At 37.9% G+C, this 23,037-nt stretch overlaps 1 protein-coding gene across 6 annotated transcripts in view; it reads right to left on the reverse strand.

The window, feature by feature from the left end:
- col13a1 (collagen, type XIII, alpha 1) overlaps nt 1-23,037 on the reverse strand; it is a 119,075-nt gene that overhangs the window by 64,447 nt on the left and 31,591 nt on the right. Inside the window, exon 3 of one of the 6 annotated variants that reach the window (XM_073873020.1) lies at nt 6,563-6,606. The exons of the other annotated variants lie outside the window; for them this stretch is intronic. Coding sequence (XP_073729121.1) covers nt 6,563-6,606 — 44 coding nt within the window. The remainder of the gene's footprint in view (nt 1-6,562; nt 6,607-23,037) is intronic. 6 annotated transcript variants of the gene reach the window in all.

Below are 23,037 nucleotides of genomic sequence, written 5' to 3' on the forward strand. Positions count from 1 at the left end.
ATCACTCATTGGCCACATGTATTTAAATGTATTTCCTAAACTGTGTCTCGATTGGTCAGACTCAACGTGCGCAAAATTTCAACGGAACCCCGGAATTAAACAAAAAGAAGGAAAATACAGCAGACACCATGGACAGACGACTGCGCGCTGTAATTATGTCTTCGTGGTTGTTATAGTTTGTATACAGCACTTTAGACAAACTGTTCAATTTCAGAATGAATCGCGGATGCGGCTTGAAAACAACGTTTTAATGCACTACAAACAGCGAAGACACCAAATTTCTGAGGCTCCGCCCGCACCTCCTTGCAACTCCAGGTATGTCCGTTGTGCTAATATTGCTAATAGAAAGTTCTGTCAACAAACACTTCCTCTTCCGATAATGCACTGCGGGGCTGACTACGGCAGCTGGTTTAGTCCAAAATGCGCAGTTCTTTTGCAGTTAGGTTGGTTAGATCTCGGATCGTGTTCTCACCACAAATGAACCGCTCTAGAGTTCGTTTGAAAGCGTACCGGCTTTGTTTGGTCCGCTTTTGGTGCACACCAGAGTCCGATTGCTGCATTCTCAGCATTCTGATTTAAAATTGCTATTACTTGTATGTGCTTTAAGTTTTCGATGCAGAAAAACAAATCTTTGGTTTGCACAGATGACATACAATAAGTAAGCTTCACTGTTTGTTTCTTTAAGAGACATAAACTTGGACAGATTTAGATATCTTCAGATTCTGCCGTCATGCCTCGCTCCATCACGGACATTATAGTATGAATGTGTCGACTTTACTCCTGCACTTTCTGTATGTAATTATCAGTCAATGTCTGCAAAGACGTGTGACAAAACATTTGAGTTTGCGATCTACAGTAGTAAGAAGTCACAAAGACGATGCAGCGCTCAGTCAGTGCGCAGCTAAAAGGCATTGCAGAGGAGGCACAACATAATGTAGCGTCTGGTGGCGCTACATCGCTACTTGCTGGAAAAAGTATTTAACTACTGTAAAGCTACACTGTTTTAAAAGTAAGAAAAATGTAGTTAAGTTAGTAGCGTCGCTACTTGTAGTTATCTATGCCCCAACACTGGGTGACTGCTAATGTTAAAGTGTGTGGGAAACAATGAAAGCTCAAGAGGAAGTAGAGTGAGGGTGAAAGTGTGTAAAAAGTGTAAAAGTAAAGGTGTGAAGTGTGTCGCAGCTGTATGTCACACTGCTGAGAGATCAGTAGTCTCTCTGATACTTGCAAGAAAGATCTGGAGAGTGTATGGTGCGGTGCGTACGAGTGAGTGCATCGACACGTGTTCATGAATGTGTTGAAGTATGAGTAGCAGGTCTAGGGTGCAGGCACAGATGCTGAGTGGGAACAGGCCAACGAGACCTGCCGGGTTTCTCACGCTGCCCGGACGAGCGTCTGGCGAGGTCAGAGGTCGCCCACCGGAAGAACACTTCATTTGAGATCCACGGTAGCAGGGTACATATGGCTCTCATTTATCCCACAGCACTGCTGTGTAAATGAAAGAGCTCCCCAGAGAGAAACGGGGTGACTGCTGCCCTAGAGGCCGGCATTGCACGGCTAACAGATATTCACATTACAGATCACATGCAGTACAAATAAGGCTGAATTCATTTAATACACCTCTAGGGAACACAAAAGACATGCGCACACCTCTAAGGGTACGTTTACATGACAACAATGTACTAAAAACTAAAAAAGCTTTTTCTTTGAGGTTTTGAAAAGCTTTGCGCGCAGTTGTCTAAATGATCACTGTTCAGAGCAAATAAATGCTGTGTTATGCATACCAGGCCTGTAGTTGGCAATGTCACACTATGTCTGAACATGTAATATGCATGCACATGAAGTCATCACTTTTACAATTTGCGTTTTTGTGAACTATCTAGTCCTCAATTGTGGAGTTACACCATTAACTCTTTCCCCGACAGCGTTTTAAAAAAAGGTGCCAGCCAGCGGCAGCATTTTTTATGATTTAATGTTTAATGCCTTCATGAAAATGTTCTACTTCAAATATATAAACATACAATATATCAAATGAAAGAACAGACCCTCTGCTTTAAAAAAAATGTCATCCTTTCTTCATTTGTTCTCTTTTTATCAACACTCAAATATGGTTTCTTCAAAAATACAAAATTTTAAACAAACGCTAAAAATACAAAAATACATCTTTGTAAAGGACTTTTGTCCTTTTGTCCTGATTCAGAACAATGATCAAAACATAGACAGAGTATTTACTGCTTTTCGATCTGTAAATGATTTACTGTTTTACAAGTTGTGTGAGAACGCCACCTAGTGGATAATAGTGGAAATATGGATTGCTGTAAAAACTAGTCACTGTCAGGGAAGCGTTTTCTTTTAATTGACGAAATAACTCGTCAATGGCGGGGAAAGAGTTAAACAGTTTTTCCACATTTCTGTGATCAGGATTATTTGGGCAGGGCTAAAATGGTGGTTCGATGACGCACTGGAGCCACCGAGCATGGCCCTGCCCCTAACACAATCATGATCATCTATTCAGATTATAACGATATTTAACATTTGAGAGAGACGGTAGCCAGGTAGTGGGCGTGGTTTCAGCGACGACATTTGAGAGCAGAGAATCCTGCCTATTTTTTCCAAATTTTTTGATAACTTATTTTATGTATTACCGTTTTTTTAATCATTCAAAATTGGCTGGGTGATTAAAGGGATAGTTCGGCCAAAAATGATATTAAACCCATGATTTACTCACCCCCAAGCCGTCCGAGATGCATATCTCCATAATTTTTCAGACAAATACATTTTCAGTTATTTTAGGAAATGTTTTAGATCTTTCAGTTAATCAAATGTAAAGTTACGGGGTCCACTTTCTTCAAGTTCAAAAAATGTGCATCTATCTTTCAAAAAATAAATCCAAACGGCTCCACGATGATAAACAAAGGCCATCAATCTGTGCCGTTTTGTTGTAGAAATATCCACATTTAAAACTTTATAAACGAAAATAACTAGCTTCCGATAACGCCGTCATCTTAGTTGCGTCCGCATTTAAGATGAGAGCGTACGCAGTTTATGGAGGGTTCTGTGCTGCTGCTCTGTGTCCGAATTTGTCATACGTCACTAAGAAAAGTACGTACACTACGCTGATACTCTCTCCTGAATACAGAATCTAAGATGGCGGTGCTACCGGAAGCTAGTTATTTTCATTTATAAAGTTTTAAATATGGATATTTCTACAACAACACAGCGCGGATTACCCTCAGAAGACCTTTGTTTAACATTGTGAAGCCGCTTGGATTTCTTTGGGGAAGGATAAATGCACATTTTTTGGACTTGAAGGACGTGGACCCCTAACTTTACTGTTTGGCAGCTGAAAGATATAAGACATTTTCTAAAAAAACTGAAAATGTGTTCGTCTGAAAAATGATGGACATATGAAGACGGCTTCGGGGTGAGTAAATCAGGCCGTTGTAAATAAACACCATTTTTAAGGTTTAAGTTAAAAAACACTTGTGTAAACAGCCTCCTAATAATAGCTGGTCATCTCAGAGACCTTAAATAAATTACTAGATTTTAAAATAAAATGAACTAGATTTATAACGTAAAATAAAATCTGGGTGTGATTTACCCATCCAGATGGACAGTTGCGCACGTTCAGTAGTGCTTTTTTAACGCACACAAAGAGAGGCAAGCTTTCTGTCAATGTGAAACGGTTCCTGTCACTACTAATTGTTAAAGGCTGGGTTGCACTAACTGTGCTTCCAAAGGAGGCCGAAGGGCTGTGCTCCTGTGAGGTGACCTATGAAGTATCGCAGACTATTATGCATTTAAACTTTTCAAAGTATTCGCTTTCAGCGAACAGGAAACGGCCAATTTGAAGTTGTACAGTGCAGCAATCACATTCGTAACAGTGTTATCTTAACGCGCATGTTGGAATAATCGATATCCCGCACCGTAATGGCTCTGTTCTCAAATATACGCTCCGAACAACGATCAGGCCGCAGTGTTGCCAGTCCAAACACTGCTGTTAAAGTCATGCTAATGCTGATTGCCAATAAATCATCAAACCTGTGTTAAGATTGACACGATTAATACCATTCACTAACAAGCGTACTTGACGCAGTAGAAATGTGATTAAGAATTGTTAAGAAAAACTGATTAAGTTAATAAACAAACTGGTTGCAGTGTTTGACACTTGACAGTATACTTAACTGCTATTTAAGTTCTTTGTAATTTACAAATTTTATAAAGTGTGCATGTACAAGCATATTTTTGGCTCTAGAATAGGATTACTTTCAATGGTTGCTCTTTCATAGCTCAAGGGACTTAATTTCTCAGCTGGACTTTCGGTTTTATAGCATAATTTGAGACATTGTTGTGGTCCCTTCTGAAGGAGACACTTGCTCATTTCTTTTTCTCAGGAATAATACCTAAGAGGTACGAGACTTTAGCCAAAGTCTGCATTTGATCTCACTTTCTAGAAGAAACGTATGTGATTTCTTCTTCCTAGGGACAGTGCTTGTCGGTGTCCGCAGTTGTTTCATTAATCACCTGACATATCCCTTATACTGCGGGAGACAGCTGTCCAACCGCACCTAATTTTATATTTCTCGCCTATCTGTGCTCTTTATTTCTCCCCCTTGTCCTCTGTAGTCTAATTCATCAACATCACCACTTACAAGATAGATTGAGCAAGACAGGCACTGTCTACCAATGCTGTCTTTATTTTAGAAAAAAATATACATCCAGTTGCCCAAAAAGCAGAATGTTACCTATGAGTTTTAAAAGTAACAGGGTTAAAACAACAATGTCCAGGATAACATCATGCCACTTAAAGGATTAGTCAATTTTCTTAAAAAAAAAAACACACTAGATAATTTACTCACCACCATGTCATTCAAAATGTTGATGTCTGTCTTTGTTCGGTCAAGAAGAAATTATGTTTTTTGAGGAAAACATTCCAGGATTTTTCTCATTTTAATGGACTTTAATGGACCCCAACACTTAACAGTTTTAATGCAGTTTAAAATTCCAGTTTCAAAGGACTCTAAATGATATCAAATGAGGCATAAGGGTCTTATCTAGCGAAAAGATTGTCATTTTTGGCAAAAAAAATAAAAATATGCACTTTTAAACCACAACTTCTCTTCTTCCTCCGGTCCTGTGATGCGCCATCGCGACCTCACGTAATTGCGTAATGAGGTGGAAAGGTCACGTGTTACATACATGAAACCCACATTTGCGGATCATTTTAAACAATAAACTGACACAAAGACATTAATTAGTATCTTTCGACATACAACACCGTCGGAACGGTCCTCTTGCTCCACACTTGTAAACACTGGGGCGTAGTTTCGATACGTCACCCGTGACCTCTTGACGTGATGATGTATTACGTGAGGTCGCGCTTGCTCGTCACACAGCCGGAGGAAGACGAGAAGTTGTTTAAAAGTGCATATTTTAAAAAAAATGTAATCGTTTTGCTAAATAAGACCCCTATGCCTCGTTTGGGATCGTTTAGAGTCCTTTGAAACTGCAATTTTTAACTGCATCAAAAGTGTTGGTGTCCATTAAAGTCCATTAAAATGAGAAAAATCTGGAATGTTTTTGTCAAAAAACATAATTTCTTCACGACTGAACAAAGAAAGACATAATTATGTCTTTATTATGTAAATTATCTAGATTTTTTTTTTTAAACGGACTAATCCTTTAAAGGTAAAGTGTGTAATCTTTGTGCCACTAGTGTCAACAAATGAAAAAATAATGAGTGTTTTTAGACAGATTTCTCACATACTATCACTATCACCCATGAGTTGGGCAAACGAATAGCCCCAATAAGCCAATGTTGCTATGTTGACAAGGCTGAGGAAAAATAACACACATCGCCTTTAACATGAAACGCAAGCTCTGACACAAGTGTGGATGTTTAATAGTGTTGTAAAAGGACACGTAAAAGTTTCACTCGTGTGAATAAAATGATGATGTAATTAACACAGTCTCACCCCATGTCGTCAATATTTGACGACACTTGACCATTCGTCAATATGTGACGCGGAGGGTATACCTTTCGCGTCATTTTTTGACGAACTGGGGACTTCAATACTATTACGTCCGTTGCATTCTCTTTTCCTATTTTCTTACCATTTTCGCGTCGGTTTAGGGTTAGATTACGCAAAATTAAACAGTGTACGCAAAATTAAACAGTGTTCGCGAAATTAAACAGTTGTCACCTGGCGTTGGGGTTAGAAACAGTTGTCACCTGGCGTTGGGGTTAGAGTTAGGTTTGGGTAGGGATGTCATTATGTAAATCTAACCCTAAACCGACGCGAAAATGGTAAGAAAATAGGAGAAGAGAATGCAACGGACGTAATAGTATTGAAGTCCCCAGTTCGTCAAAAAATGACGCGAAAGGTATACCCTCCGCGTCACATATTGACGAATGGTCAAGTGTCGTCAAATATTGACGACATGGGGTGAGACTGGGTTGATGTAATCGACATTCAAACATGAGGGGACTCAAGGCAGACTAATTCACACTCTCAAAACACACAGAAATTCACAGAAAGCCACAAGGTTTGGGTCACATTACCACAATCCGGTCAACAGAGGCACCATGTGTACTTACGGGAGGTCCTGCAAGACAAACAAAAGAGGGAGAGAGAAATTAGTCTTAGCAAAAACATCATCTTGTTTGGCCAATGTTTAAATCATGTGTACATTACATCAAACACTCAACCCTGATGTTTCCTAGTTTGCCAAGAGTGGAGAAAATTAACCTGACGTCCCAAGTTTAAAAGATTTCAAAGTGGGTTTGCTTGCAAGATGGACTGAACAGATGAATACAATAAGTGATCATTTCACTTTGATTCTTCTTAATGTAAGACAAAAGCTCACACGCAGGTTTGTGCGTCATGGGCTCTCATACACAAATAGTTACAGAAGTGTTTACATTTTCATAAGACTTAAAGCTCTCGATGGGAAAATGTTGCCTGTCTCTGACACATGGATGAACAGGCGGCCCACCAGACAGAGGACCACTATGAAGTGAATGGAAGAATTAGCCACATCACTGGATGACTGCCTAAAGAAATAAATCAAGAGACTCCATCCGACACCAACCAATTCAATCACAAAAACTGCCTGTTTCCAGCACAGCTAATGCTTAATCATACTGATTCAATACTAGTATAATGAATAGTGGAAAAAGATTGTACTAACACTGTTAGTCACAAATAGGCCCAGATGGAATCTGCATACAGTTTTCACATGGTTTAAACATGGTTAAAATGTAAGCGATAGTGCAAGTATTTTAAAAACAAACACACAGGGGGTAGGGAGTTTGTGAATGAAGGCCGTTCGAATTTCGGGCTCAGATTCCATGTGGGTCTGTTGACGAGGTTAGCTGCATCCAAGTAATGTGTTTGGTCTTCTTATGTTACACACCATGGGTTGACAACATCGAAGCATTAGAAAACAACATAGCTTTTTCGGAATTAAGGAAAACTTGTTCTGAAAGCCATATGTTAAGAATAGTGATTTAAGTGAGTTAAGCATGCATTGCAAATATAAGCGCATGGATTAGTTTAGCTGGATTTATGGCCTCTTGTACCCAAAACAGAATCAATTACAGCAGAAATGGGATCATAATGCAATAACTCAAGATCTATCATGGAAGAGCAGGAAGAACTTGAGGAAAATTGCTGATGACAAATCTTTTCCTCTTACAGTACATCACATAAAATCACCCAGTACTTCTTCTCAAGGGCTTATATTGTCTGTTTCGTGTGGACAACCGGGCATGAACAAACCAGTCCATCAAAGCAATTTGTTACGGTACTATTGAACTATCCGACCAGAAATGTAAAAATGTAAAAATAAGGGTTGTGTTCAAGTCATCTTATCCAGAAGAGTCTAAAACTGCAACATCACATGATAGCATCTGTTTTTGGGACAGGAACAATGCAATAAACTTACAAAAAAAAAAAATTAAAAGTAATGCAAGTTTAATTAATTAGATAAAAAAATGAACTGAATTAAAAAAAAACACCTGCAAGTCCTGAAAGAGATCAAGCCTCAGCCAAGAAAAAGTAACGCAAAAGTAACTAAAAAGTAACTAAAAAGTAATGTAAGCATTACTTTCCATGAAAACTAAGTAAGTAACGCAATTAGTTACTTTTTTGGGAGTAACTTAATATTGTAATGCATAACTTTTAAAAGTAACTTTCCCCAAAACTATATATATATATATATATATATATATATATATATATATATATATATATATATATATATATATATATATATATATATAAAAATTATAAAAATTTAATATATTTAAAGCAGTTGTTCCAATCGCAACTGGTATTGTTTGCATTTTAAAAATTCCAGTCAAATAAAAACGTGCATCTTATTTTTTTTATAAAATATTGCAGTGTTTATTATAAACAATTTATCAGTGTGGTGGGTCATTATTTTTTCAATGGCTAGACAACTTGGGCGGGGCATCCGTTAACCCCGCCTACTCCAACTGAGAGTTCCATTTATGAATGAAATGCCTACTTTTCTATATCAAATCAATTCAATGTGGAAAGACAAGCCACATATACTATTTACATTGTGTGATATTTCATTTTACTCGGAAATACGTCACAATACAGAAGTCAATCTTGAATTTCTGTTTTCGGGGACTTTAACAAGTGACAGGTGAATTTACCCAAACCACTATTTTAAATGAAACTATAGCTAAAAAAAACTAAAAGCATTAATCTGGCAAATTTTGCAGTCTTATAGCTATGCACATCTACATGATTTTTTTATTTGCATAAAGCATTGCTTCATTCTTGCTCTACATGACTCCATCAAAACACACCTGTGACCCATTTTGAGGTTCAAAACCACTTGTTCAAAGTAAGTAATGTCCACTTTCCATAAAGTGAAATACCTAAAACAAACATCATCTCCGACAAGGTAAAGATCTACATTTGTACTGCGTCTGCGAATCACTCCTAAAAGCTTAAATTGAGTCCGACTGGTGCATTAACTGTGTGGCAATCTTAAGTAATGGTGCAGTCACACCAATGACAAACCTTTCCCATGGGTCCGTCATTACTCTTTCTTTTCCTGGTTTGAGTAGCCTGTATTTTGTTAGAAATCAGAGCCAGCATTTATCAAAGCTACTGCTGAGACAGCAAGCCCTACCTTAGACCCGAAATGCAGAAGTATGTCGAAAACGAGTGAACAACACATACAAAATATTTTTGGTCATGCAAGAACGCTTCTCTAAACATTCCAAATCAATCACTTTTACTTTATAAGTTTAAAAATGCTATCATTTTACCTATAGGCATATATATCATCCCATTAACCTTATATAGAATTACACTGCCAGTCAAACATTTGGATACAATTGACTATATTCAGTTACAGAATCCAACAATTGTTATTTTCCTAAAAGGTTTACATTTATATGGTTCAAATTAGTTTTGTAGACAAATATAGATCGGGCCTAGTACATATTCTTATATAGTAGGGATGCACCAAAAGGAAAATTTGAGGAGAACACTGGTTGATATTTGATCGAGACGAGTCATCAAAAAACTTATTGTTCTGTAAAATGCATTTTATTTATTATTTTATTTTATTTTATTTTATTTTATTTTATTTTATTTTATTTTATTTTATTTTATTTTATTTTATTTTATTTTATTTTATTTTATTTTATTTTATTTTATTTTATTTTATTTTATTAGCCGAAAAGCATTTTTTCTAATTTTGGTTGCCGAACATTCAGTGAATCCCCATTATATAGCATTATAGGTGGTATAAAGCAGTTTAGGTAAGGGTAACGTGTAAGAAGAACCTAAAATATAAGACTACTTTGAGTTTATATTGATACGACTTCTTTATAAGTACATTCTATAACAGACTGGCATCTCCACTTGCTCACACATCTCTATGGGGGACAGTTTGTATATGGGGGACAACCTTATGCAGTTCATAGCAGTCCATTCACAGCAGCAGTCTGTGGATTTTGCAGACACAGGCATATGGTACACTGTCAGAAAAAATTGTCAAAATATGTAATATAATACCTTTTTAAAGGGTACTGCCCCAGTTACAACTGGGACACATATTTTGACCATTTTTCCTTACAGTGCATGTGTACAGAAACCTACCTGAAGCCCCATCACGACCCTTCTTTCCCTTCAAACCAGGTGGTCCTGATTGGAAAACAACCTACAATTAGTCCCAATTTAAAGTCACAATTTATAGCAGCTCCACTTCACCACAGCAAAGCCGTACCCTGTCATGACTTATACAGTACTCTACCAAGCTAAGCAACAAAGGCAGTTATATAACAAATTGATGATTGGCCAGTTTCAGCAAAAAAGCCAGAAGTCAGGCTAAAGATAAATCAGCACAGTCACGCCAAGCAGATAACGTGTTAGAAACTGTGTCTGTTTTGCCAGCTTAAGCGGACATTTCGCCAGACTGAGTACTAAGTGCAGGGGACCTTAAAGCCCCAGGGGTGAAAGCCGAAACCAAGCACACAGACACGTGAAAGCATGTGTTCTGATTCCTGATGCATTCTGGACTCACCATGACTTCCTGTTCCACAGAATACATTCATGCAAAGGCACATTGAGCGCTGCGCCAAAAATAAACCATGTGATGATGCCCACAGGACTCAGTGTATGTTTGGAGAAGGAGAGCATGCTGTTTAAGCGGCATGTCAGTGGATATGCATATGCCTGAATTTTAAACACATGAAACATGCAATGCTTTCTCCAAAGGTTTAAGCAGTGCTATGCCAGCTTTAGTGGTAGTATTAACTTATGCAGTATGAAGATAAAAGCAGCGACATTATATCACAGGCACCTGTTACCGTCCTTACACAAGAGGCTTGGAAAGCGATAGGAAATGAAGATCTTCTGGGGCATGCTGACACAGACACCCGAGCCTCCAGCCCCGCCTCTTTTCATAGTACTGAACCATGAATATTAAACTATGATGACCCAAATAGATTTATAATTCTTGGTATCATTTTCCCAAAAAAATGCTTTGGTGTATCGGACAGACTTTTGAAAATGTGTCTTGCCAAATATAAAAAAATTAAAAGATGTGGTTCACGTGTACATTTTTTTTTTTAATTCTGCAGAAATTAACTATTTTTGTTTATTTCACAAAGAATGATTAAGGTTGACTGGACAAAAATGACATATCAACATAACACTTTTGTTCATTTTATTTGTAGACATTATCTAGGCACAGCTATTCAAATGATCCAGGCAAGCTAAGACATCCTTTTAAGATAATATCTGTAACACGTTATGGACCAGAAATAACCACATGAATCCAATCCAAGCAAAAATACCCAACCCCCCTTCCTCGTCCAGCACTCCACCATCATTTGCCAATTTCTCCAAATGCCCTTGTAAACATGCCATAGTGCCCAAGAATGTATGTTTCAGCATTCAGACCTCCAGACTGCAAGCATAGCACAGTAAAGTCCAAACAGAAGATGAGAGGGGGATAAGAATAAACAACAAATGTTGCGCTAGAAAAGTATGGATTGCATTTCAGACATTGAAAACCTTGACAAATGCTGCACTGCTCTGTGTTGGGGTATGATATTCATATAGATGGTAAATATTTGAGCATGAAAAGAAAAAAATGCACTATACATTACATACTTATATTTATATAATCAACCAAAGTTAATTTTAATAAATTTCTTGTGTCTATCAATCTGTTTTTTTATGTTTCGTGGTCTTATAGTTTCATGTTTTGGCTGCAAGTGTAACCATCAACAGTCTGGTTCTGCCTCAGGGTGTAAGATTTTTGGAGGAAAAAGTGAATGTTTTCACTTTTGTCATTTATAGATGAACAAAGCCTTCCTCACACCTCCTGAAATCTGGAAAACCCACTGAAAAACTCATGACATATAACCTTGTCAAATCTAAACTCTCTTGGTCTCCAAATAAAAATACGGTTATGTGGCAATTCCAGAAAGCTGAGGAGATTAGTTGACGTCTTTGAAAAAGGGATATGGTGCTCCATGCACCTCCAGTATCCGGAGGGAACCAATAAACCTAAAACAAAGGCCCTATCAAGTTCCAAAAGGTCCACAAAAAATTCAAGGCTGAAGAAGCTCACAGTCCATCATGTTCCCCAACCAGTGCTGAACCCAGCGCGCCCCATATGACTGACAACTCACTGAGCGGCTCACTGAGAGAGAGAGAGAGAGAGAGAGAGAGAGAGAGAGAGCAATACGTCTCCTCTCATCTGCCCACTGCTGACAGTCGACCCATTCACGAAGATCTCATAACGCTTTGTTGCATCGTTAAACTCCAGTCACAGTTTGAAAAAAGATCACGGCACAAGGTATTTATCATTCTCACTTCAAGCCACTGATGTATTAACCTTATTCCACAGAACGGCACACCAGCAGACTCTGTTAAAAGAGTTTGGCGACTACACTCGCACCTACTGGTCAATAAAAACCATCTGACACGTGTGCAGTGGGCTCCAAGGCAGAGCAAACGCTTGTAAAAATACAAAAGGAGACGTATGGCGTTCAAAAAGATGGGAAAAACGTTTCACAACGTTTCTTATGGGCACATGATCCTTAGCCAAGTCAATGTAGGACCTCATTTTTTGACATATGGCCAATTGTAGCGTTCCCTGAACGTTTCAATGAGAATGAACAGGTTAAAGTTATCATGTGTCCTCATTCCAGGATGCGTCTTGGTGAAGAGCTATTTTCCCAAACAATCTTTGGAGAAGACAAAATGCCCGAGGTTGAATAGTTGTGGTAAGGCACTTACAGGAGATCACTTTTGTAACTGTGCCAGAACTATTACCCCGACTTTACCATTATTCTCCCAAATTGCTCTCTGGATGAAGTAGAATGTATATTAAAAGGTAAACTGCTTTATCCTGGTTAGAAGAAAGGTTTCATCTGCCAATTGTAGTAAATTGTGAATCACAGGGTTGATTTAGATAACCATCAGTTGAAATTTGGCAGCAAAGAAGCTCAGCTATTATTAGAAACCTGAGAAACATCCAAAAGAGCCACTAACACCAGCATGTTTTTTCTGGCGAAGGTACTGTAGATGAAACAACAACCAGCTTTTGGAGCACTTTTAATCAAGCATATCTACATAAATGATGCTACAACACCGGTTCCATGTCTCGTAAGACGAATCAACAAATTAAAAGGAATAAAACAGGGGGTGTAGGATGACCCTCAGAGGAATGAACTTCTTTCAGCTGTGATGTACAGTTAAAGTGGTCAGGAAGTGCAAGGGGACATTTGGTTTCAATAGGGTTTGCCTTATTTCCTCTTTAATTGGACGATTTGCCGGTCTGAATTGAGATCCACTGACATTTCAATGGGGTTAACATGCTTGGCTTAAATGTGCTCGGAACTTTTGTTGGATCCTGAGTAATGAATCAGCGAGTCATAGCCAAAAGGACAGGCACTTGACTTCATTAGTAGAAACAGGAGAGATTTAAAGTGACAGGAATCTCGATAGGGCCAAAAAGAGCCTTAGTTCCACTTCTTTATCCACACCCATCGGAAAAAAACTCCATTATTGGCCCTCAGGTCATCTTGCCTATCGCAAATAAAACGCAGATTAAAAAGAGCAGAATTGCGTGAACACCTGCCAGTTCTTTGCAGATGTTAAAGTCATTATACTGCAGTAGCGAAGTGTTATAAAATGACAAAAATGTGTGTGGACGTGTGTGTTATGACTTAAGACTTTTTTCTTTAACAAAGCATTCACATAACATGTCTGGGTAATATACTAATGCCGCAATAGCTAGCCTGTCTGGAACCGAGCTTATATTAAAACACAAATCTGTGTGACACTTGCATCACATGCGAACGGCCCCTATGCTAATAGGATTTTTTTTCTGTATCCCAGTCTCATCCTCGAACTCGAGGACATTGAGAAAAACAGACCTAGTTCCGGCTGCCGTGGAGGTCAACACACCACCGATCTATTGGCCGTGCTTAAATGTGATGCCCAGCCGATGCCTGACCAACGACCACCAACAGAACTCGTTTAATCTCCTTATCCGTTTACATATCGTTTACATCCCATATAAATAAATAAATAAATTTATTTTTATGGGATATATACAGTCGATATACATATATATATATATATATATATCTCCCAAGGGTTTTTTCCCTCCTAGGACTTTTTGGCTAAAAAACCCCAGGGAGTCAGTCGACATTGGCTTTACTTAGCACCCTCTTGTATACGATACATTATTAATACGCTCGCTTGTAAAGTGTATTCAGAGCCGCTTATATTGTCTGTCGATTTTTCTGTGTTTTTCCCTGCTTCTATTATTGTAAAGCTGCTTTGAAACAATTACCAATCGTGAAAAGCGCTATATAAATAAAGTAAAATTTAATTGAATTGTTATAGTTTAAAGAAGATTAATCTGAAGTTGTATGTTTGTGTTTTTGAAATATATGACTTACAATATATGGCCAATAAGGGCCCAGCAGACAATAACAGTTCAGAATATATCTGAACTAAATATATATAATATATATATATATATATATATTATAAATATATATTTATTTTCTACAAAGTGGAATAAATGTTTACATGCATGTCAAAGCCTCGTATGATATGTCACAATCACCTTTATTAAAACAGCGTATGATAAAAAACTATTTTCCATACTATCCACTATTTTTTGTCCCTGTTTGAAAATATTCAGCTGCACAACATGTGAGCTGGTTGGAAAGCTTAGATGTACTTTACTGGTACAAAGGAGGGTCATATTAGACCATACAAATATAGACATATTGGCCCTCATTTATCAAAAGTGCGTACACCAAAATTCCAGCGTACACCTGGCGTACACCCAAAACCACGGTGACTTTGAGATTTATCAATATGGACGTTGGCGTACGGTACGCTCAAATCCTACGCCTGCTCGGGAGGTGGTGTACGCACATTTTGAGTTAGTGCAGAAATGCGCAAACACTTCCTAACACCACAAAACGCACTGACAAACTAAAATATTTGATATATTATGACCCACTGTAAAAAAAAAAACATAATACATACAAACTTCAGTGTTTATTTTTATGCAACATGGACTTCAATGTTTAATTTGAGAGATTTTACCAAAGCATTTGATTTGTATGCATATGTATTCCTTCAGTTGAGAGCCTGGGCGCTTTACCTGACGTTTCAGGGCAAAGCATGTGAGGGGAGCGGAGCGAGCCTTGAGCGGTGCGGTAATATTACCATCAAAGCGCCTTTCTAAAAAGTCCGCTCGCTCAGCACCGCTCGTTGAACCCAGAACGCCCTTTGATGTAAAGTAAAAATCAAAGTTAAGATTGGACAGGAAGAAAACATTAAAAGGAAGTGCGGAGAGACTGTAAAAGTTAGCAAATATTCATCCTGGAATCTGAAGCGGCACATTGCAAGAAAGCACAAGGATGTGCTAAGAAAACATGGTAATAATGCATCAAAAGGTAAGCTAGTTACATACCATTCGATGATAAATAAATAGCTACACATAAATAGGTAAAGTAAAATGTTTGTGTTGAATGGAGCCATAAATCCGATCATGATGACATGCGGACAAAATCATTATCTTTTATGCTACATTATGGACACTTCTTTTTCTTATTTAGTCTAAAGTATGGCCATAAATATAAAATTCGTTCCCAATATTCAACAGTTTGTTCCTTGGGATTAATTATTATAATATTTCGTCATTACTATTACAATTATTATTACTTCAAATTATGAATTAGCCTAGTAAAACATGTGGATGTCGTGGAAACAAATTGTTAATTTGAATTATATCCGGAGCTCCGTATGAAACTGGATCTTAGCTAACAAACAACTGTATGTAAATACAGAAAAACACACTATAAAAGTTACTACATCATTTTAAAATATTATTTTTAAAAAACTTAACCGAACCATTAAGCAGACATATAATTTAGATGTAGGCAACAGTAAATAATAATAATAATAATAAATAATTATTATTCTAAATATCAATTAAGCGTCATTAATAATAAAAATAATAATACAAATATTACAAAATGTCATGCAATTATTAATGTGTCTTTAATCCCGCTCTTTAAACTCCCAAATAAAACAATTTTGTTTCTTTCCACTTCCCCGGTTTGTCTTCTTTGCCGTCCTCCATGTGTCAATGTCGTAAAATGAGGGCGTGGGGGAGGTGGAGACTTGCATTTATATGGGCGTGTTATTCTAATGACGATCGTTTTCAGCCGCGGCATTTATGAAGGGCAGATATTGCGTACACCTGAATATCAACGGTACGCACAGTTTCATAAATCAGGCGGTGAGAGGAGTGTACGCATAATCTTACGCCAACATATACGCCCGTTTCTACGCAAGAATGATAAATGAGGGCCATTGTCTCATCCTGAATCCCACAGGGGAAAATACGAAAATATTACCAAAACTCCATATACTGTTCAGTACTAGGTGAGACCTCAACAAGCTGCTTGACAAAATTCTAGTCAAAGGGTGACTATTTGAAGATGCTAAAATATAACATTAGATTTTTTTGTTCACAAATTAATTCCCATATTACATTTATGTATAGCCATAGTATTGACGAGTTTATTATTATTCTAAAATATGTAGGAAGTGTTTTAAAACTTTGGAACGGTTATGTATATATATATATCTTACATAACTTTATTCATCGGTTTTAGTGAATGGTAGTAGTCTTGACCCACAGTGAACTAACCAGGAGAATGTTTCATGTACTCAATAACCTCATGAGCTGTTTGCAGAGTATCAGATGTTTACCACGAGAAAGCATCTAACCACATTTATAGTCTGAAAATATCCAGTGTGAACTTGGATCTCTGCCCAATAAGCAGACGAGTGAGGGTGAATTGTCAGAAGAGACCTGTAGACTGTAAGGGTAGTAACAGACGAGGAAGACTTGTATCTGGGTTATTCAGCACGACTAAATATAACTCATAATGCAATGCAATGTTTGACACACAAAAACGTATCTGCTTGGTGCATGAAGATTAATTCGGTGATATGATTGGTTTCTCATTTGCATAAAGACTTTTAACACTTGTAATATTTCCTAATATTTAATATTATCTAAAAAGTTGAAAGTCTAATACTGTAAGAAGAGATTTAATAGATGCCTTTGCTACGTTAATTAGCATACACAACAATATACTGCACCTGCGACTATATTAGACACAGCCTAATATATAAACATTTATAATGAGAAGAGCCAGGAAAACAAGAGGTTGACTTTTACAATGGATGTTGAAACCACATAACCTCCAAAGCAACAAATACATTACTTACGCAAGACAAGCATCCACCAGGGTAGGGTTAAACCAACAACTTGACTACTGCTGAACAGAAAGTCTGACACTCTGGAGGCATTCGGGATGGTTTATGCTTTTTCTCTGACAACTGTAATTGCGATGCATGCGCCTGTGAGTCCCCTTTAACCCCTGAGAGCTTTGAATACGACAGCAATGCTAAGAGGGTGAAAAAGGGCAAGATTACTGTTTCTGTAAACATACTGTAGGTCTAACCTCGCAATAAAACACACTCGCCTAAAAGGAAAAAACACAATTCATCAGAATGATGTAGAAACCTATTTATTAATGGCCTGTTGACCTCGTAATCGCAGGAGGACAACAAAATTTCGTTCCATAAATACAAATCAATCTCCTTTATTGGTTTTCTAGATACCGCACATCCTCAAAAAGCGAGATTTTTCTCCCCAAAATGGCGTCAGTCGTCTCTTAACACCAAAGGCAGACAAATCTGTTATTGAGCTTTGTCATGTCGGCAAAGAGAAAAAAAGTGCAGACGACGGTGGGAGTCCCGCAGGACCACCATGCTGAGGGTTTTTCGCTTGAATTCACTCTGTGGCCAAGAGTGAAAAAATGAAGTGTGAGGCGAACTCAGAGGGCCCAAATCCGCCGCTATTGGGTTACTAGGGATAAAAAAGCAGCGTACCGTCGTGCCAGGAGTTATTAAAACAGAAGCCTGACGAGCAGGTTTCATTGGCATTGCTGAAATAAACAGAGAGCACCTCGATTCCTTTACCATGTGTGTTGCAGCTCTGGCGATCGGCCAGCGGTGCTCAACACACACCAAGGCTTGTGTGTCAAACGCAGCCATTAAATAAATGCACCCTGTCGGCTGATTACAAAAGCAGAGCTGTTGAAATAAACATTACACAGCTAAAACATTTTAAAATAGGCATGAACTGGCTTTAATAGGGGCGAATGTAGTTACTAGGCAGAATAGAGATGATGACCATTGGATTATTGAAAATCAATTGAAATTTACACCATGGTAATGCAGCCAATAACATAAAAGTTGGGAAAATTTTTGACAGAATTTTACTATGTGAAAAGCACCTATACTAGAATTAACATTTGTTCATAAGTTTACAAACTACTTCATATAGATCTGTTATTGAAGTGAGTTAGATCTTATCAACGTTTGTCAACCAATCAGAATCAAGAACACACTTAAGTTCTCCATTAAAAGACAATAAAATTGAAATGTTATTACAAATTAAGAGTTTAGATGCAATAAGCTCTACGTGCATCTAACATGATTTCTTCTAAATAATAATTTATGTTTAGGTTCAGTAAATTTCAATTTAATGGCAATGAAAATGTAATTCATTGAAGTACCTTATTTTCACAAATGCCACTTTATTCATTTCATTGGTATTTCACATTTAAAGGGATAGTTCGGCCAAAAATGACAGACGATGACATTTTCAGTTATTTCACTTAATCAAATGTGAAGTTATGGGGTCCACGACCTTTAAGTCCAAAAAATGTGCATCCATCCTTCACAAAATAAATCCAAACGGCTCCACGATGATAAACAAAGGCCTTCTGAGGGTAATCCACGCTATTTCGTTGTAGAAATATCCACATTTAAAACGTTATGAACAAAAATAACTCGCATCCGGTAATGCCGCCATCTTAGTCGCGTCCACATTCAAGATCAGAGCTTTACGCAGTTTACGGAGGTTTCTCTGCTGCTGGTCTGTGCCCCCTCCGAATCTGTCATACGTTACTAAGAAAAGTGCGTACACTACGCTAATACTCTCTCCTGAATAAAGAGGAGTCTAACTACCGGAAGGTAGATTTTTTCGTGTATAAAGTTTTAAATATGGATATTTCTACAACAACACCGCACGGATTACCCTCAGAAGACCTTTATTTATCATCCTGGAGCCGTTTGGATTTTTTTTATGAAGGATGGATGCACATTTTTTGGACTTGAAGGTCGTGGACCCCGTAACTTCACATTTAATTAACTGAAACATCTAAAACATTTTCTAAAATATCTGAAAATGTGTTTGTTTGAAAAACGATGGACATATGCATCTCGGACCGCTTGGGGGTGAGTAAATCATGGGTTTAATATAATTTTTGGCCGAACAATCCCTTTAACACAATTTAATTCAAATTTCACTGCAAAACTCCTTAAGTGCATGCAAGCTTTTTGGCAAAAATCTCCACTTTGGGTCAATATCAATAGCTACTGCATTACTGTTCAGATAAACTTTTGATTCTTTATTCCATAGGTGCCACAAAAAAGCAGAAAAATTTGAAAACGTGTATACTTTAAAGTGCTAAAAAATTGTGTATGTATGTTACATACATCAGATGTAAACACATTTTTTTTATATTTTGGATTTGAGAAATTGATTGCCACTTTACCCGTTGCAACTCCAAATCTGTTCCCTAATCAGTAGTTTGTACAAATCTATAAACCAACGCAGGTTATCATAATAAACTCAGTCTTGGTGAAGGATGCCATGTCCAAACAAAGGGTAAAACTGAGTAAAAGGGACAAATCACATAAAGTATCTTGTTTCCTTTAGATCTTATCAACTCAAATGAGAGAAACAGATTTTCGGCCGCAAACGCTGAGCAGCATCCAGTAAGTGAGGAATAAGACTGAAATACCGACATTCCTCTTTTCCCCAAACATAATACTGATGACCACAATGTTGTAAGTCCATGTAATTTATTTAGGATTTACCTTTGGGAGCAAAATTTTAGCAATGCAAAATTGAAGAAAAAAATACAAATAATCAAACTTTAACTATGCGTGATGTTGCTGCTATGGACACGGATCCTTATGGCGAAGTTATGGACTGTTGACGAGGACATACAGAAGTTTTTAAAACCCTTCTCGATTAGGTCTCAAAATAATATCCAGTGGCACAAAACCAGCATCACTGGCTGCAGTGTCACATCCAGTTTGGTTCAGAAACACTGTGTAAAAATCAATACTTTCATCCTAATTAAAGAATACGTGAGATTCTAGCGCCTTCGAGACTCATGATGCTGTGTGTTATCAGTCATGTTTTATTTGCTTATAGTTTCTGTCAGCTCTGGGGGAACTCTTGATTAGTATCTGTTTGTAAGCATTCGGACTTGTGTTCAAACACTTCACATGAACACATAAGATGCACATGGCTTTGTGTTTACTCAATTTTCACTTTCGCGTAATTACAAAGTTTTTTGAGCATTTGATGGACAGGAAAAATGTGCCCAGTCACGGAAAGTAGGGACACAAGTCAGATCTGGGGCATTTTGAGTTATTCACAGATTCAGTTTTTAAGCTTTCCAACGATGTGTAACACATGGAAATCTAATAAGATTTGAAGAAGTTGTGGCCATTTGAATATAACACATTCAAGAAAGAGAATGCCGAGAAATTTGAGAAAGAAAAGTGAACACTTTTCTCTTTTCCCTGCCTGGAGAGACAATAGGGCTCATTTACATCTCATTTAGCTAAGCCATACCCCCTGTAAAGCCATTTTGAGATACAGATGTTCTAGAATCATATTTAGTATTTTATGACAGAAGTCTGGATGACAACATGCAAAATAAACAGGACTTTTTACTTTTGTGTTGATCACAAGTCGAATCCAGTCTGTTTCAGATGTGTGAATCATCCAATGACCATTTTTGTCCACAAATGCGTATAATCCGTGAAATATAGAAATATAGTCTATTGTTTACATCAGATTTCGCATGAACGTCTGGTACTACAATATAATACAATCTGAGGACTATTTACATCGTAACATGTAAGGGTATATGATTACACTCCGGTAATTTACGTTCCGTTAAACACATGAACCCGCCTTCAAAGTTTGTATTTAAAATAGGGAGGTAGTATAATAGATAATCCAAACTGTGCCGTCGAAAACGTGACGTCCTTTAGAGATGTTATCAATTGCTCGCTCGTTCCTCCATCAGCCAATGACAAAACATGTAGCCAATTATATAACGATTTAACAATCTCTGTGTGACTTTTTTGTGTGTGTTTGACTTCATGCTGCGCTGCAAGAACTGAGAGACAGATGACGTCAAAGTACCGCGAGAGCGAGTAAAAATTAAACTACTCCGTAAGATTTCTTGAAGAGCTCTCGCGGTACTTTGACGTCATCCGACTGCGGCGCCGCATAAAGTCAGTGACGTGACTGACATACGACGCAGCTGACTATTATCTGTTCCGCCCCAGCTTATTTTATTTGTTTTTGTTTTGTGCGCCCGAGCTTTGTTTACAGCCTGGGGAGACGCACGCTATAAATTTGGAAAAATAAAAAAATTAGCAAGCATGTCTTAGGAACAGCCGCGTCACTGCAGTCACATGACTTCATGCGGTTCACAACAGAACCGAAAGAGAAGATCGAATAAAGTCTTAATTCTTGCTATTTTGGACCAAAATGTATTTTCGATGCTTCAACACATTCAAGCTGACCCACTGATGTCACATGGACTACTTTGATGATGTTTTTATTACCTTTCTGGACATGGAAACCGTAAATAGAATTTCAATGGAGGAGACAGAAAGCTCTCGGACTAAATCTAACGTTAAACATCTTAAACTGTGTTCCGAAGATGAACTGAGGTCTTCTGAGTTTAGAACGACATAAGGGTGAGTCATTAATGACATTATTTTCATTTTTGGGCGAACTATCCTTATTTAGTAGTCACTGTTACCTTTGGGGGCGTGGGCAAAAACACAAGCCACTTATACAGTATGTAAATATTCACAGACAATGACGCCCCCCGCTGCACGCTAGAATCTCCCGAAGAACAAGACGATTTCAACTGCAAAATGTACGCTTTAAAATGTACAAAAACTGCTATCTCAAACATGGAGAGGCTTCTTCGTGATCTCAACTAACAGGTTCTGCAATAAAACGAAAATCTTGGAAAAAAAACGTTGTCTTTCATTAGCTGAAAACTTGTGCTGCCGACTTGTGTCACTGGTTTTCGTGACGGGTCACAAATGCTTTTTAAGGGTGTAGAGAGAGCAAACTGATTCAAAACTAAACCTGCCTTTCTAAAATACAGTTTACAGATATTACGTACCTCATGTTTTCTGTATATTTTCATCTTTTGGTCCCATGACACAGTGGCACATTCATAAACCCATGTGGTTTTCATTTTTATTTATTTAGCTGACACCAGTGTTTTATGTAAACATTAAGTAAACAGTCATGCATGTGTACGTTCCTATTGATGTTACATTCCCATGAAGATGTCAGGCAGAGGAAGTGCTCAATCTAAGACAAAATGAACATTGGAGAGGTTTGAATCAGTTCCTAACTTACATACTGCAAAAACTCACACTGCCATTTCCCAGAACGCTTTCCATCAACGCACACCTACAAACCTCAAACCTAATGAACCCTGTCTTTTTTCTCTAGTTTGTCTGCCTAGGATCAGCGCTGATCTTTCAAGACCCTCTTCTGTCCATCTGCTGTTCACATCCACATGAGGCTCCACCAGCGTCCAGACGTTACTCAACGTTGCTCAACTGGCCGAGCGTTCACTCTGCACCACTGCGTGCCACCTTGACCCTGGAATCCAAACACGCTGTCTCACCAGAGGCATAAACCATTCCTGTCTGCGGGACCAGCCAGGACCTTTCTCAACCAGGCCTGGAGTGGACTCTGGGGCCAACCACTACTGTCCAGACACGGACATCAAAGTAT

The sequence above is a fragment of the Misgurnus anguillicaudatus genome, chromosome 11 (genome assembly GCF_027580225.2).
Source record: "Misgurnus anguillicaudatus chromosome 11, ASM2758022v2, whole genome shotgun sequence".
NCBI lineage: Eukaryota > Metazoa > Chordata > Actinopteri > Cypriniformes > Cobitidae > Misgurnus > Misgurnus anguillicaudatus.